The sequence below is a fragment of the Gymnoscopelus microlampas genome, assembly GCF_963454915.1.
Source record: "Gymnoscopelus microlampas genome assembly, chromosome: 1".
Lineage (NCBI taxonomy): Eukaryota > Metazoa > Chordata > Actinopteri > Myctophiformes > Myctophidae > Gymnoscopelus > Gymnoscopelus microlampas.
The window spans coordinates 38,434,884-38,452,512 of NC_139962.1; the positions used below are offsets into that span (position 1 = coordinate 38,434,884).

General features: G+C 43.4%; 1 protein-coding gene across 1 annotated transcript in view; it reads right to left on the bottom strand.

Moving 5' to 3' along the window:
• Positions 1-1,742: 1,742 nt before the first annotated feature.
• LOC311043565 (transducin-like enhancer protein 3-B) overlaps positions 1,743-17,629 on the bottom strand; it is a 38,586-nt gene continuing 22,699 nt past the window's right edge. Inside the window, exons 8-20 of the mRNA XM_084054866.1 lie at positions 17,214-17,288; positions 13,807-13,929; positions 13,510-13,560; positions 12,920-13,075; positions 11,986-12,121; positions 10,311-10,486; positions 9,408-9,484; positions 8,968-9,217; positions 7,767-8,014; positions 7,432-7,579; positions 5,268-5,418; positions 3,397-3,473; positions 1,743-2,700 (exon numbers count right to left, since the gene is read on the bottom strand). Of these exons, the coding sequence (XP_083910992.1) occupies positions 2,593-2,700; positions 3,397-3,473; positions 5,268-5,418; positions 7,432-7,579; positions 7,767-8,014; positions 8,968-9,217; positions 9,408-9,484; positions 10,311-10,486; positions 11,986-12,121; positions 12,920-13,075; positions 13,510-13,560; positions 13,807-13,929; positions 17,214-17,288 (1,776 nt within the window). The 3' untranslated portion in view covers positions 1,743-2,592. The remainder of the gene's footprint in view (positions 2,701-3,396; positions 3,474-5,267; positions 5,419-7,431; positions 7,580-7,766; positions 8,015-8,967; positions 9,218-9,407; positions 9,485-10,310; positions 10,487-11,985; positions 12,122-12,919; positions 13,076-13,509; positions 13,561-13,806; positions 13,930-17,213; positions 17,289-17,629) is intronic.

Below are 17,629 nucleotides of genomic sequence, written 5' to 3' on the forward strand. Positions count from 1 at the left end.
TCAAAAGTTTAAGAAAGAGCAGAGTGGTCTACTGGCAGCATGCAAAGTTTGGTACCGATTGGTCCAGCGTTTGTGAGATTAGCTCCGGACAGACACATACGTAGACAGTCAAACGCACACAACAGACCCCTCTCAGAGACGACCTCTTGCAGTGCCATGCTGTAAAAATGAATACAAAATAAATCTCTTTGGCATGCGGTGGTGAGCCTGTACGGGCCACAAAACATTTGGCATGCAAGTACCACTAAAGCTGGGCTCAGACTACAGGTGTCAACTCTTGAATAATTTTGAAATCTGGTTGCATCACACACACTACAGGACAATATTATCTTCTATAAGATTATCTTTAACATGCACACACTAAGTTTAAAACGTATATATCAAAATGGCACATCACACACTAAAGAATTTAAATTTATCGGGCTTGCCGGAGCAACGCAAAAGCAGCACCTTGACATGCTGTGATCATATGCGGAAGCAGATGTAAACAACATAGCATACTAAGCTTGCAGTACCAACAGTTCTGTTATATAGACAGTTGGTGTTATTGCTACATATGGCAAATCCTCAGCTGTCCAACATGTTGTTTTAACTGGTTGCCGTGTTCTCTTTCACTGAACATCTCCTTGTAGTCGTTTCTCTCGACAGCACTGATGTAATAGATACATATAAATAACATATTTGATGATTATCGGGGTGTTCCCGATTGCCTGTGGGCAAATCGGCCGGTTTAAGATGGGATTTTTGTACCACTCACACTAGATAATCTTGCCCGATAATCTCTCCCGACCTAGGCTGGGGTAGAGAACGCCCCCCAGATTGTCGGGAGGGGCGTTTCTGATCCCAGATGTCCCCAATGTAGTGTGAGCATGGCATAAATCTCACTCCAAGGTCTTCTGATTAGTTGGCAGCCTTGATTTAGGGCACGTCATAATAGGCATATATTTATATTAAGATTTTGTGTCGTTTGTAGATCCATTTTTGCTGCACAACACCCTAATACAACAAAATATGAAGCAGGACCAATTGGTTAAAAGAAAATTGACAATCCGTTTGTGCTGGTAAGGCAATCGTTAAGGAAATAGGCGGCCATTCTACAAAAAAAAAAAGTTTTATTGATTTATTAACAACTGTACATTTCTATTCAGTGCCGACAGTATTTGCTACATACATGAGACTAGCATGTTTCACCCACATATTCTGACTGTGGGAAAGGCTGATCGGATAAGCACAGTGGAGAATGCAATCAGTCACTGTAGCCTTGTACTCAACATAGGTAACACTGGCAACTTTTCCACCATGTGCTTAGTTTTGATACGTACCACTCCTTCCTGCCCCCAGCATCAATTACAGGCACTGAATGACAAACTGTGGAACCAGCATTGGTAGTCCAATTGGTAGCCTTCTGCCATTGCCACCACTCTTTTTTTTTCTCCAGGAATATGGGTAAGATACAGAAGGCAGTAGGATTCCTAAAAAGCAGGTTGATGGCGACAGTCCAAATGACCAATAAAGTCCGTCTCTAACCATGATTCAATGGCACAGGGCAACATACAATTATGTCAGGGTTACAAGAGCACTTTTATCAGTTTATGCCTGCTGCTGCAATGCTACTGCTGCCAGCTGAGGTCCATGGGTTAGGTAAACACAGCAAATTATTCCCCATCTCCCAAAATCTAGAAATGGTACAAGAAACAGGGAGAATGAGAGCACAGACAAAGTACACTTAGTACACATAAAAAGTCTTTAAATATTAATTTAATTTACATCCATGTCATTCCCCAGAACAAGTCCCACAGTGGTCTTGTGGCACTGCTGACCCATCCTTGGCTCGACCTGAGCCAGATCGGACCAGATTTGGATAGCTCCACTAGGCATTGTCCCAAAAGGCAATAAAAAAAAACTCCACAAAGTGTTCCAACTCGTAATGTTTTGTGCTCCTCTCATCATTTTGATTTCTGAAAAGGTCAGCCCAGAGAATGTGCTTTGAGAAAAAAAAATCAAGCAGAAATTAAATTGTTTAAAAGAAGTTCACATCTGCTTTCTCTAAATTATCTCCCATGAAGGACAGAGGCAAAAGTAAACCATCACAAGTACACCCAGGACATGAAAATATATATATATATATATTTATAATATATATATATAGATGTATATAAAATGTCTTATTTACTCCAATATGTACACTTTACACAACACATCTAGGGAGAGAGGTTCTCTGAAATGAAGCGCTGCTTCATTGGTTAAAACATTTTCTCATGTAAAAAAACAAAAATAAATCAAAACCCACAAACATTTTTTTACCCAAAAATAGACCTCCAAAAGGAGGGGGGGAAAAAGGGGAAAAAAAGATCAGCATCTCCAATCCATGGTCCAAGTAGTAGAAGCCAAGTCAGGCCCACCACTAACAGTGTGAAAGCTCAGCCAATCGGCAGTCTGTCTCGGTCCCACTGTGCAGTAGTCCAGTCCGTAGAAGGTCTGAGGGAGTGGTAGGCAGGATGAGAGGGGGAGAAGTCATCACTGAAGGACATGTAGGACTGGTCAGGCCAGTGGAAGTGCTGAAGCTCTGGGGCAAGGCAGCTCCTCGTTTCTCTAGTAGATGACCTCGTAGACAGTGGCTTTCTTGTCACCAGAGCCCGTCACAATGTACTTGTCGTCTGCTGAAATGTCACAGCTCAGAACTGACGATGACTCCTTAGACTGTGAAGGTTGAAATAAAAAACACAAAAAAGAAAAGAAATGGCCATTAGGTTTCTTTCTTGAAGATAAGACCTTTAAGGTAAATGCAGGCGCAAAGGCATGTGATCAATGTGTCATTATACCACTGCATTACCATCTGTTGGGCAGATTTCTACGATACTTGCTTTATTATTATTTGTTGGTTGGTGAATGGGGAGTCTACATTAGATTATTGAGCAGCCAGTTCACCCTTTGTTAGATATTAGCAATATATAAAGCTCAAAAACCTTGAGATCGGTTTAATCAAGAATTATACTTTCACAGTAGAATTAAAAGAATCATCTCCCATATATTACAGTTACCATGGAATCCACATTGGACATTTTCTGGCTTTACATTCAACAGGTTTACCATGCAAGTCTGGAAGGGTGTTGTACAAGTAAGCTGTGTAAAGACAGTTTAACTTTATGGAAGAACTGTCTGTAGCCTATGATTAGTATAAAAGTTGGTCTGAAACACATTTGAAGATAAACATGCGTTTTTTTTAAACATGATGTTTTTTACCCAAAATGATATAACAAGATATTGGTTCAGCCAAATATCAACACCTTTTCCTCTAATGTAATACTGTCTAACCTTCTGACAAATGACAGTGAAGAGAGTGTGACCAGTTACAGTAGGCATGTTACATGTGTTATCTCGGTTGGCTTATTTTACCTGGAATATGCTAGCACCATAGGGTGTCCTCCATGCGTTGAGCAGATTGTCCTTCCCTGTGCTCACAAACCATTTACCTGGGAACACAGAATAAAGGTCATGAGTACATGCACATGATGCCAGTTTGTCCTCATTCTAGGTCACAAGGTGCACTTAGGCTTTTGCTCTAATAAGGATTCATTCTTGCAACCTGCAGCCAAAGCAACCATATGACGAAGTAATAACATTATCCATCAATGGCCACAAAGGACCCGAGGAGGACGAATGCCATTACACGAACAGCTATTAAATAACACACAATTAAAGAAAAAACAGACCATTCAAAATAATCCACTGATTAATTAGCCAATTGATTAGTTGGTTAATGATTTAATTAGTCACAGCAAAGGCTGTGAAGTGATGAGCATCATTTACATTAACCAGTGCTGTAGTCTTAGATATTTATGCGATTGGGTGTTTTGGAGGAATAAAAGATTACATTTCTTACAAGAAAACGTCTTGCTGTATTAGAGCCTTTTTTTATTGGAGTGAAAATTAAGCTTTATTATTTTTAACATCATTTGTATTGAAGGATTGTCATGGCTTACAGGAACAGTCATAAAAGGAAACCCTTCTAGTTTTCTGCATAAAACTAACAAGACAAACACAAACCAAGGTCAATTTTAAAAAATGCATAGGGGCGCTATTTAGACGATGCAGTGTTTCCCCTAGGATGAAGTTGTGGCAGTGGCACTGACTAATAATCTGGAGAAAAAAAAACTTGAGCAAGAAACTGCCCTAAATACTGCTGTGGAAGTCAACAACATTGAGGTATTAATAAATGAAAAAAATCAATATATTTATAATACAATGACAAGGAACTACAGCGGAGACGGAGTGTGCACAGAGGCAGTACCCTGCTAGTCTGAGGCAGATTGCGATAGTCGTTCATGATTTAAAAATCACACCCTGTGTGAAGGAAGCGGCGCCTTTGGGGCGGGGCTTAACTCATTGCAGTTCGTCCCTATTGGTGGTCTGAGTCCACGTACCAAATTGTTACTTGGTAGCATGCTGCAAACTGGAATGATGTCTGTTTAAAGCCCAGCCAATGGGCAGACAGAGGGGGCGGGGCTTAAATAATTACAGTTCGTCCCTATTGGTGGTTTGAGGCCATGTATAAAATTTGAACTCCGTAGCATGCTGCGAACTTGAGTTATGGCTGTTTGAAGGCCAGCCAATGGGAAGACAGAGGGGGCGGGGCTTCAGCAATTCATGCTGGTCCCTATTGGTGGTCTAAGTCCACATACCAAATGTGGACTTGGTGGCATGCTGCAAACTGGAGTTATAGCTGTTTAAAATCCCGTGCTCATCCCGTGCTCATACGGGCGCTGGGGGTCCCTGGACCCCTCTTTGATAACTTCAGCAATTCATGCTTGTCCCTATTGGTGGTCTAAGTCCACATACCAAATTTGGCCTTGGTGGCATGCTGCAAACTGGAGTTATAGCTGTTTAAAATCCCGTGCTCATCCCGTGCTTCCACGGACATAATGTGCTCATCCCGTGCTTCCACGGACATAACATAGGCTGGGGGTCCCTGCACCCCTCTTTGATAAGCAGTGGCACGTGTGGGCAATAAGAGGAGAGATGGCAGAGGCAAGCTCCATGTGTGTGTGTGTGTGTGTGTGTGTGTGTGTGTGTGTGTGTGTGTGTGTGTGCGTGTGTTTGTATGTGTTGCTTCTCTGCTGTGCTCATCCCGTGCTGATACGGACGGACGGACGGACATAGTCAAGTGTAGAGCGGTTGGCACCGCTAAAAATGGACTTGCACAGGTCTAGTCAAGAATAATCAGTCCGCATGAATGCATACAACAACTTTCCTGCATGTTATCTTACCACAGTAGGCGAACTTGAGTGAAAGGACACAGCTTTCATGCAGGTGCAGCTGGTATTTGTCAGGCTTGGTGTGGTGGAGAACCTCCACGTTGCTGCTCTCCATGCCGACAGCCAACCATTCACCCGTTGGACAGTAGCCCAGTGAGAAGATCTGCACCAGGGGTAGATGGAGACACAGGTGCCATCAACAGCTACTCAAAATATTCAGAATTCAACATCCAAACCCCTCCCACAAAATGTACATTTATTTGCAATCAGATGGGTGGAACAGGACGAGAAGTGGAAAGTCTTCTGGACTCCACTTCCACCTATTGCGGAGAGTTGTTGGGAGTTGACCAATTGTGGGTGCACCAAGGCATGTACTGGAAGGTGTAAGTGCTTCAGATATGGACCCAGTTTCACATGCCTATGTAATTGCCCCTGCTAGAACCTATATTTGCATGTTTATTTTGCCAGAGTTATTCCCCGTTGTCCTCTGTGTTTTCAAGGGTAGGCCTATGGCTCGGCTTCCCCTCGCCACATCGGCGCATCATGTTTTACTTTGTATCTAGTCTATTACTGTGTAATTTTCAGTTGTTACTTTCTAACATTGCTTCCACTACCTTCCACTGCCATATCTAACAGTGAAGCACATTTTCAGTTTAGTTCCTTAGTATAGTTTGTCATGGTTCCGTGGCTATTGCCATTCAGTGTTAGCCATTGCTCATAATTTTGGAGCACTGTCCGTTCAGCACCACAACTGTGCTTATCAGCACCACAACTGTGTTAATTTATTCATCTTATTTTTTGTTTCCCCACCCCTTAGTATCTATTTGACACATGTAATGGCTGTTAGTTTAAAACAAAAAGATATATATTATCCTCCCTTGTGACTGTTACCTTGTCGTGGTAAGGGAGCTTGTGTAAGCCTACCTCAGTGAACACTGAGAGCTATGCCGGTGGGAGGCAACTCCTGACAGGTTTTACAAAACTGGACAGCTTGTGGGCGAGGAGTCAGACAAAACACAGTCAAACAACCTCTCTTGACAGAGCTTTTTGAGGAACCCAATACATTTCTATGAGAAAAGGTATCATTTAAGGATCCACATGGCGCACGGCAGACATCTTGAAATTTCAAGTGGCTGTGGGCGGTTTCTTGTCAAATGACCTTTTGAGACGGCTCATGGCAATTTTCATGCTTGTATCACCAACTAAATGATTTCTTAAGCTTAACTGCTCCACTAAGGTGGTGGCCATCTTGAAAAATGGCCGCCATTTTGAAATTTCAAGTAGCTGTGGGTGACTTATTGTCAAATGACCCACAGAGACTGCTCATGCCAATTTTCATACTTGTATCACCAAATGAACCATTATATAACTTAAATGCTCCACTAAAGTGTCGGCCATCTTGAAAAATGGCCGCCATCTTGAAATTACAAATGGCTCAGACAATATTCTTGTCAAGTGACCCATGGAGACTGCTCATGCCAATTTTCACGCTTTTATCGTCAACTGAAAGATTCTGCCAGAAAAAAGCATTTAGCCGCTCCACTAATAAGTAAAATTTCAAGAAACCAATCGCTATGAGGTACTTCCATATGCTTCAATGTAGCTAAGAGCAAGTTGGTGCTCAGGGCAGAGAAGGTAATGTATGTTTCAGTTAATTTGGTCAGAACCAATCAAAATAGCAAATAAATGGTGCATTAATATAGTACCTTTATCCAACGTGCTTAACAATGTGCATTACATTCACCCATGTATACACACATTCACACCAATGACAAAGGAAACCATGCAAGTCTTCAGTTCAGTGTCTTGCCTAAAGGCAAGTCCCCACCAATGCAACTCCTTGCAACATGCAACTACTTGCAACCATCCCAAATGGCAGTTGCAAGGAGTTGCATTGGTGTGGACTGCCCTTAAAACTGTTTTGTTGTAAGGAGTTGCGACTAGTTGCATTGGTGCGGTCTGGCCTTAAGGACACTTCCGACACAAACCAAGGTTTCCCAAGCGGCCGCTCTACCTCCTGAGCCACTGCCACCCAATTCAAGAGTACTATGAGATTGTCTGATCGGTGTCATCACCATTCTCATGAAATCAACTCCGGTCATTTTGCATGAGCTAGGGAAATTGCGCATCCAAGCCAATGACTGCAGAAACATCTGTGGGCTATACATGTGTGTACCTGAGACGTGAAGTCATGTTGCTGGAGTTGCCGTCCCTCCCTCAGATCCCAGGAGCGCACAGTGTTATCCAGCCCACCGGTCCACAGTTTGGTCCCATCATGGGAGATGTCAATGCAGCTGGCTCCATCTGTGTGACCTTGGAACTGCCTGAAATACCACAACCACCAGACAACTCAGTCAGCAAAAGAAAGAGGAAGTGCATAGAAAACTGTGATAACCGAGACTGCTAACCACTAGCGGAAAAAATATATACTTACCGCTAAAGTATCTGGCACTACTTCTTATTTGTTACAGTGATTAAAAATAGAATACTGTCCAATCGTGTTGTACTGACCTAACGAGGGTCTGATTATGGAGGTCCCACACGGCGATGTTCCCATCTGAGCAGCAGGAGAAGCAGACCTTAGCGTCAGGGCTGATAGCCAGAGCGTAGCAGGCCGGGGCTGAGGAAGTGAGCTCTGCCTTTATGCGAGGCGTCTGTGAGGCCAGGTCCCAGATGGTCAGCGTGCTGGCCTCGCCGCCCACGATCAGGGTGCGACCATCAGGCAGCAACTTGCAAGAACGAATGTAATTGTCCCTGTTCTGGTGTGGGTGCAAAAAGAGAATCATAAATTGGTTGGTTTAAATTTTAAAGCATACACATTATTCAGGGCAAATACTGCACTAAAATATCCAATTTATGTGCATCTTCAACTCTAAGATGCTATGGAGTAAGACTGCCAACACACTTTAGTGAATCTTTGAGTTACTTCAGGAACTCCGCCAGAGACCCATCAAGAAACGTTCCATCCCTTATACCCAAGAGCTTTTTCCCTGACAAGCTAACTTTTTAAGCATGCAGCACCCTCTCCTTCATGTTAGAGTGAAGATGTGGTTGTCAGCTCTAACAAGGGAGGCAGAGTGGGGGTGCGCATGTTGGCTAGGCTCCAGAAGAGCAGAATGAAGAGTGAGAGATCAATAGATCCACAGAGGCTCTCGGTTGAATTAAAAGGGAAAAAAAAGGACAAAAGAAAGAAGGGGGGAAAAACTGCACCCTGACATCTTCATAAGACCCCATCACTTGGAGGCCAGATGGGCTAAGGTACGGAGTAACAGTATCAAACTGACAAAATGAAAGGCAGTTGGAAAGGAGTAATGGGCTGGGTAATAACAGGCAGGCTTGGCCAATAGGAACAACATTACTCAGCAGCATTCCCTCCCCTAACCAAGGATTATTTCAGCACAGCAAAGATGCTTCGCTGAATTATCCACATCTCCATAAGCTTGGGAGGTGGGCGGAGGAAAACAAATGTGCAAGGAAAGTCAGGCTACATTTGATGTTTGAGGAGCTTGATATGAAAGTGACTCATTACGTTAAAGACCATATATACTGTAAGCACATTACAAATCAAGCCCTCGCTGTTGTTGCAAAGAGTCAATAGTTCAAATTAAATCAATATAATCTTAATTATAACAAATAAAAAGCACTGGAGTATAGAGCGTTTTCGTGAGCCCTATGGCTCATAGCGTTAAACAACAGCTGATGACTTAGTTACCAGGCAGTCAAGCTGCGAGACTGGGCTCTTGCTGCCTGGTTGGCTGATGTCCCAGATCTTCACGCAGCCCTTGCCCCCGGTATAGACGTGGCGTGTTGGGTTACTGATGGTGACAGCGCACACCACTTCTCCATGGCTCAGCGTGTTGATCTGACGTGCGTGCCGTGGGATGCCTGGGCCGATCAGTGCATCTGGAGGGAAGGGCACGGGCTGCATCTGACCATCAGCGCTTACGTGAAAAGAATATGCCCTGCAGAGGAAAGAGGGACAGTAATTGGGTGAAGCCAACATCAAGTTATGAGTAAATCCAAAATTATGGCAATCAGTAAGGATTGCCAACTGGTTGTACAAATAAGAACAGTACCTGCTACTGATGATATATTTTCTAACAAAAACGCAATCAGGTAACTGTCACTTTATCAATTATTATTAAGACTCACGGTTTTCCACCAGAGATGGAGCTGAGGCTCGCTGGTAGGCCCGGGGCTCTCATGTGAGGGTGCGGATCAAATCCTGCCTGTAGGAGCAAGCAAACAATAAGCGGTTAAGCTATATTAGGCTAAGATAACATTTGAAATGCAGATGTATGTGCATTATGCCCTGAGGTACCCTCATATAGTTGTTTCCAAGAAAATTCCTTGGAAAGGCCCAGATTCCATTGCATTACATAAATGGAAGATTTACACAAGGCTAACACTCTACTTGCAAATGCTAATGAAAGCCTGGGAGTTCTACAAATAATGATATAAATTTGGGGGTAGTGCCTTGTTCTCTAAGCCTTAAGCATCTTGCCAACTAACATCAAAGTGAATAAGCCAATGTTGATTAGTACTTTCATTATGTACATAAAGTAAGCTGGAGCATGAAAAAAGACGCACTGAAACAAGCAATTGTTCAAATAGGCAATAGATGTTTAAGTGACTGCGAGTCATTTTGCAAAAAGATCTTTAAAAAAAAGATGAAGATATGATTGAGCAAGGGTTTAAATATGTACTGTGTGTATTAAGGATAATTCTGACGAGCTGTGTTAATCCAGCTGTAAGTAAGACTACACTATAATAAAGTTATACATAAATGCTCTAGTTAATAATTGTAGTCCAAAATGCTATACTATAGCATCTGTTATGGAAACTGACACTCAAATATCAGGGATCAGTAGGTCAAAGTGTCAACTATGTACTTTACTTAAGTATTTTCCTATATCAAATGTAACAATTTGTTTGTAACAAGTAACAATGTAACAAGAGTTACTCCCTCATAAATGGTGGGTATCTCATTTTGTAGGTAAACTCTTCATATGAATAGGTCCTCATGGCGACCAAACAGTTGAGGAGGAATCTCACCATTGGCGAGCGTCCATATGCAGCTGCTGCAGCGGCGCTCATCTGAGGTGAGATATGAAGACCAGCATAGACTCCTGGGCTGGTCAAGGAGCCATTCATCTCATGATGGCCCATCATAGCGAAAGGAGTGGCATAGGAGCCCGCAATAGACAGTGGTGTACGAAGGGCAGGGGCAGCTGATTAAACGGCAGGAACGTTATTCAACATAAAAGACACTTAATTATTGCATACAGTATATAGTGCTACTATGTGTGTAGTGAAGCTGCACATATCTGTGTATCAAAATTAGAATCAGATTTAATGGTGTAATTTTTAATCAGGTTTACAGGTGTAAAGAAGATGATGAAATTATTTTTCGTACAAGCTATTTGTAGTTTTCAGGAAAGGGATGAAGAACAGAGATAGAAAGACGAGCAAGGAAAACAAGGATAGAAACAGGTCAAATAATCTAATGGTTCTGATATGAGTAGAGTGAAAAAATAAATAAGTGTTGCATACCAAAAAAAAAAAAAGAGCAGATCTACAGGCCTACACAACCACACGACATGGTGTAAGCATGTAGATCTATTTATAGCTCATTGTAGATATACAGTATGTCACTCGTGTCAGTCGTTTCTACTCTGTTTTTATGGCTAGCGACACCTCTGCATGATGGAGTAGATAATTTATGGTTTAGGAAACACAGGCATCTATGATGACATGTAACTGCGTTACAGTAACGAGGTATAGTGATCAGTTGGGTGGTGCACATGCACCACCCAACTGCACGCGTCTATTACATTATGGCCAATCAAATATATGAAATATAATCTTGTTTGTCATGTTGGCCGGCAAGTAAAATGTCCAGCGGAAACCCAGATATACATATCTCTGCTGTCCGGCCGCAATCAGCTAACTCCAAAACGCTCATTTTTCAGGAAATGAAAAAACAAAATATAGATTTTTCAGGAAATTAAGAAAACCTTGTATTTTTTAAAACAAAGCAATGCTGCCTCATCAAAGTCGGTATAGTGACTTTATATATTGTCAGATACTTGCATGTATCATTATATTATCACCACTTTACCCAAATCCAGCTCAAGTGGAGTTAGGAGTTTTGTCCGAACAGCTGACGCCTGACAATAGCTCCAATCGCAGCGGAGGGAGAGGTTTCAAATGGGGGCTTGCTCTCCTCATTAAACACTTCATAGATTTTAGAAATAGAATTACTTGTTTTCATAACATTAGCATCAGTGCTAAGTTTGATTAACAGGTAGACTGCATCGTTTTAACAGACTGCGGGGGGAAAACCCTGCGTCGTTACAGTTTGTTTATGTCCGCGGCAGATCTGTCCTCTGTCTGTGTCCGCTCACTGCGTTGTGCTGTGGAACGGCACAGCAGCATGAGGAGAGCGGGTGGAGTTGCGTGGTTTGAGGGACAGTTTGAGGATCCAATGGAGTTGGGAGGTTTTGTCAGAGGTGCTTTTTGATACTTTTCATTGGTTAATTCTTTTTTTTTTACACAGACGTAAAATGGTTGAAAATGGAGTTAGCCGGTTCCCGCCGGACAGCGACGATATAGCTGATAAGCAGGACAAATAATTCCAGATATTCATGATATACATTCACATGAATATACACATACACACTCATGAATATACATTCATGTGTAAATTAAAGCATGTGTACAGACTTACCCAGTGCCTCCATGCCAGGTGGTTTGCCCATTGCTAAGGGCCGTAGTCCTGGAGTGGTGCTGGTGCCTGGCGTTGGTGCTTCATTCCTCGGGGTCGGTGTGTTGGACTTTAGGCCAGGCGTGGACGACTTGTCGTTCTAAAAGGAACGTACACAAAAAGAGAGATACTTTCACTTTTGGTGCAACAATCAATATTGTACAACAATAGAGAAAAGGAAAAAAATGTTTTTTTTTTAATGCAAGTTAAAATGTAATCTACACAAAGAACACATACACAGTTAGATACAATGAAACAAAACGAAATGAGACAAAATTCCAAAGTTGAAAGTGACTGATGGTAGGAAAATGCAGAGTGACATTTTGAATCGACTGCCCAAGATAATCCAAACTAATTCTAGCACCTAATGCATGGGTCTAAGAGTGGCTACAAAAAGGCAAGTGTCTTGCTGCTGGTTTTGTCTCATTGACATACTGATGCCATTTAACGCGTGTGGGGGGTATTGAATGTGGGAGAGCAAAGGAGGGGCTGGAAGAAGGCAGCAATTCCCCTGACATTGTGACAGTGGGTTATTTATGGCACAGGGCCAGGGCAGAATTGGACATTTATTGTGTATAAGCCATAAAGGAGATCGAGAGGTGTGGGCCATGCAAGTGAATCTCCTGGGATTGCAGCCACCCTCACCTCCCACAGGCCCGTTACAGCAGTCAACTGTTAAGCCTCTCTTGTATTGGTCTTACACACACACACACACACACACACACACACACACACACACACACACACACACACACACACACACAGAGACCACTTGATGAATGCCCATTTAGTCTGTAGTCAGACCCCCCCCCCCCCCCCCCCCCCACCCAACTCCCATCTTATTTCCTCTCTCCTTTATGAATCACTCTCCTGTACAAAGCACTGTATTAGCACTCACATGGGTGTGGTCCTTTGCTTTGGAGGAAGGGGTGCTGCCTGAGGACGCCACAGAGGCGGGGCTGTTGGGGGCGGCATCCTTCTTGAGGACCCGTGATTTGTCAAGGCCGTTCTCCGGAGGCGAGTGAGCAGGGCTTGCCCGAGGAGTAGCCGGATCCTTAAGAGAGAGAAACGACAGACGGAGAGAGAGAGAGAGAAGAGAGCGAGAGAGGCACTGAGCAAACAGACTAGTGGAAAGCCAGTGGCATGTACACGGAAAGGTCAAACAAACTGGGGACACATGTGCAAACACTGATAAATACACATACATGCACTGTAAAACGGTTCAATTTTTACACTCAGGAGTTAAATTAACACTCAGGATTTTACAGGGTATACAGAACACACATGATGTTTGATTGTATCATCCTACCCTTATCTCTTCAGCATCTTTATGGGAGAAAAACTGTTGTGAAACACTATTTTCTTTTTGCCAGGGGCGTGAAAGATCTTAAGTATCCATAGACATTTGACAAAAGAGCCCGTGTAATGTTTTAGCCCATCACCATGCAGCTTTCAGGCTGTGTAATGTGATTCACAACATACACTTACCTCGTTAGATACGTCCACTACCAAGTCATCGCTCTTGTCCCCATCGCTGTCCTGTAATTAAGACGTAACAGGTTTAGCTTTGCCGACCGGCAGCAATGTTAAGAACGCCGTTGCATGATTAATCATCACCACTTGTCAAAAAGATTCACACCCATTTACAAGTAGGGTGACATCGTCACACACTCTTTGTTTTAGTTTAGTGTTGGTGATTTGAAACAAGAGACCAATTCTGAGGTATACCAAAGAAAGATGACAAAAAATCTTTCTTCGGGAAAAAAAAAAAACGAAAACACTCACGTATCTGCTCATGCTGTCCTTGTCGTCCACCTTGCGTTTCTTGGAATCAAGGCCGTAATCAGAGGAACCACGGTGCTTCTCGCTAGCGGCCCGGAGGCTGTCCGATGGCGACACAGAGTTATTCTGCCAACAAGGTGCAAAGAAATCTCATCACTCTACAAAATATGCTAAGACTCATGCTAAGACAACCTAGGTGGTGGTTTTACACCTTCATAATGCCTTGCAAATGTAGTGTCCATAGCTCAAACCGGTTTAGTGTTACAATAAGAATACATTGGAAGGTGTTTTTATTACCAACAAAAGTTTAAAAAAAAGTGACACAAACAAAAACAAAATGGAAAATGTTTTTGTGAAGTAATGAGTTTGTGGGCACTTTGTTTTAATGACATGGGTTTGCACTAAACCCGGATTCAGTTACATTGGACAGCCGCAAGGCATTATGGTCTATTTAAAACCACTGACTAGCTTTCTACAGTACCCTTATTTACAGAATATGCCAATAAACAGACACAAAAATATTCCTCTGAACGCTACTATTGGACACCTTCCTCAGTATTTCACTGTGATTAAATAATTTCAGGCAGCAAGCTCTCCATTTATTATTAGCAAACTCCACCACAACTTAACGTTGGTAACTATCTGCACGAGTTCTACACAGAAATAAACTCCACTGCTCTGTGGATTAAAAGAAGCACAAGAGTAAGCAATTCAGTGCAAATGCTCTTCAGTTTAGTGGATATAATATAGCTTTAACACACTAAATGACAGCCTCTCAGAAGAACCCAGAAAAGCCGGAGAGACCATCAAATAGTGAGCTTAACTCTACTCTAGGCATGGCTCTAGGATCCTATCCTTAGGTAGAAAACACAATATTGACCATGGAGTTTAAATGCCCAAACTGAATTGGATTGGACAGGTGGGAGGGAACAGAGAGGATTCTGGTACAGCTGAGCCCTGCTGTCACCAAAGCAACGGTGAAAGGAGGAAACAGACAGGGCAGCTGAACAAACCAGCCGATGTGGGGAGATTCAAATTTCCCTTGGATCTCGAACTGATGTGCTGTGTAAACACACGTGTACACACAAGGCCATTAGAAGATCATAATATTAGCTCACCAAGCAAGGTGATGCACAGGGCAAAGTTAAAGTGGGGTGGGAATGCATGTAGACAAACATGCTGTACACAACATTTTATCTTCTCCCAGAGCCTTAACGACACCGTGTCAGAGACACAAGAAGCACCAGCAACAATTTAAAAAAATGTATGGGAGATAGCACAGCTTATTTTCCTATATGCCTACTTTCTCGTGGACATGCACTGCATACCCACGCAAAACTAAATTAAACCCAAGTCAGCAGTCTCCCTCATTCTGCAACTGCCAGGGCTTAACCTACTATGACCACTCTTTGTGGCACAGATAGTGACTAAACACCAGTAGAAAAGGAGTGAGAGAGGAGAGTCAATGGAAATCAAAGACAAGATACAGAGAAATGGGCAGAAATACTGGCACCATAGAGTCCAAAAAGCAAAAAATAGGGCAAAAAGGAGTGCCAACACACAAGATGGATATAAGAAGTAAAGTAAAGAGAAGAAAGAAACGGCTAAAGCAAAAAAACAGGAAAGGGAGTTGGCACCCAGTGAGAGCCTAGCAGTGTGGCACTGGGTTTACCCCACTAGCGGGCATGCCCGGACAGGCTGGCATCCTCTCAGAAGCTGCAAAGAAGGTTTTTATAGTCAGGGCATTGGTTGGGTGGTATTGCCAAGTGTGCAGACAGGCAGCCGGAGAGGGAGAGGAAGCTCTGGAGACCAGTGAGCCAAGCTGTCAGCCAGCCCAACAAATCTCAGCCTCTATCAGAAACAGCGACAGCCCAGTTGAGAAATACAGAATTAAGGAGAGGGAGAGAAAGGCAGAACAAACAAAAAAGATACAGCTTCAAAATAAAGACAAAGAGGGGAACAGAGAGAAAAAAAGACCTCCTGGGCAGAGGGAGGGAAGGAAATGGAGAGGAGTAGAAGGAGGCGCTAGTGACTGTGGTTGGGCCGTGTTCGGTAGCACCCCCTGCCCACGTCCCCTTTTCAAAAGGCACTGTGCCCCTGCCTTGGCCGGCACACAATGAATCAGATTTCTCCTGACTCTTTCAGTCAACCATGCCCTCTTTTCTCTCATTCCCTCATCTCTCCATCACAGCTCAAAAGATGGAAATGAATGTTATCATTGTAGCCAAAAAAAAAGTTGGGGGGGGGGAAAGAAGGTACAAATAGCATCAGTTAGCCTCGGATAAAGGGAGAGGAGAGAGGGGAGTTGACTGACAGGATAAATATCTCCTAAGCTCTGACAGTATGCCTGCCCCCCCCCCCCCCCCCCCCACACACACACACACACACACACACACACACACACACACACACACACACACACACACACACACACACACACACACACACACACACACACACACACACACACACACACACACACACACACACACACACACACACACACACACACACACACACACACACCAACTGTCTTGTCTGCCTGAGCATCTAAGTCTGTGACCTTTTAAGGCATGCTTAGACTCAATAACGCCCCTATCAGATGACCCAGCACGACAGGACAGGAAAGGCGATGCATGTGTTGGTGTACTGGGGTTCGGCAGAGGTAGTATTGGCAGGAGCAAATCACCAGTGGTGGGGGCGGGGGGATTGGTTCCCTTCAGACATGAGTGGGCCCATTCACGCTAGGCAGTCAATGGGAACTCAATCTGGCTGAGCAGATCCGACAGAGTGTCGCGCCCCAGCTAACTGGAGATTTGAACTAGCCCGATAAACAGGAACTTTAACATGAGAAGAGGGAGTGAGAGGGAGAAGGAAAGTCAGAGAGATAACTATTATGGGAAGCAATATGGTAGGAAATACAAGGGAAGATGATGAAGAATAAAGATGGTACACGCAAAAGGACAAAAGACAGGGAGATCATAAATAAGAGTTTAGAATTGGATATAGGTGAAAGTAATCCTCTAAGGTGGCGAGGGGAGAGGAGAAGCTCAGTCAAAGTCGCTTTTAATTGTGCTGAAATTAAAGCGGCTAGCCGAGTACTAATCCCTGCCCAGTGCTTGGGAGTCATTTTCCACCTGGATTAGATGGCACTGGCTTATTTGGGCAGACTTCATTATTCAATTTCAGTCAGCTTAAGCCCCCCCCCCCCCCCCCCCCCCCCCCCCATGAGTACAAAAGGTGTGTGTTCTTACACAGACGGCAAGGATTTCTGTCTCGCGGTATACCTACAGATCTATGCAAAGTACACCTAATCACCAAACAGAGCAAGAGAACAGAGCGAGTCAATGTCAAAAGACAGAGCCGATAAGAAGAGTGGACAGAAGAACTGAAGAAGAGTGTGAACGTACCGTGCTCGACTCACGCTCTTTCACCAGAGGAATCACCAGGGGAGAGTGGAAAGATGATGGGCCAGGAGAGGGGAAAGAAAAACACAAATTAGTATGAATGTCATCAATGTGTCAGCATTGTCATCAGACAAGACAGTAAAGGAGCATTAACACCGGATGCGATCAAAATAATTGCGTTACTTGAATTACAAAAAAATTGCCTTTCTGTTCAAGTGACATTTTGTTAATTTGATAGCGGAATCATCAGCAATTTCTATGTCTCCAGTGTGTAAACCATGGTAAGACAAGCGAGCACGACAAGAGACAGACAATTCTCTCTCTCACTAGTCCATTCACGAGTGTTGTATCATATAGCTCAGGAAATCCTCACAAAGAAATGACAAACTACTTCTCCTGTATTGGATGTCACTCTGTTC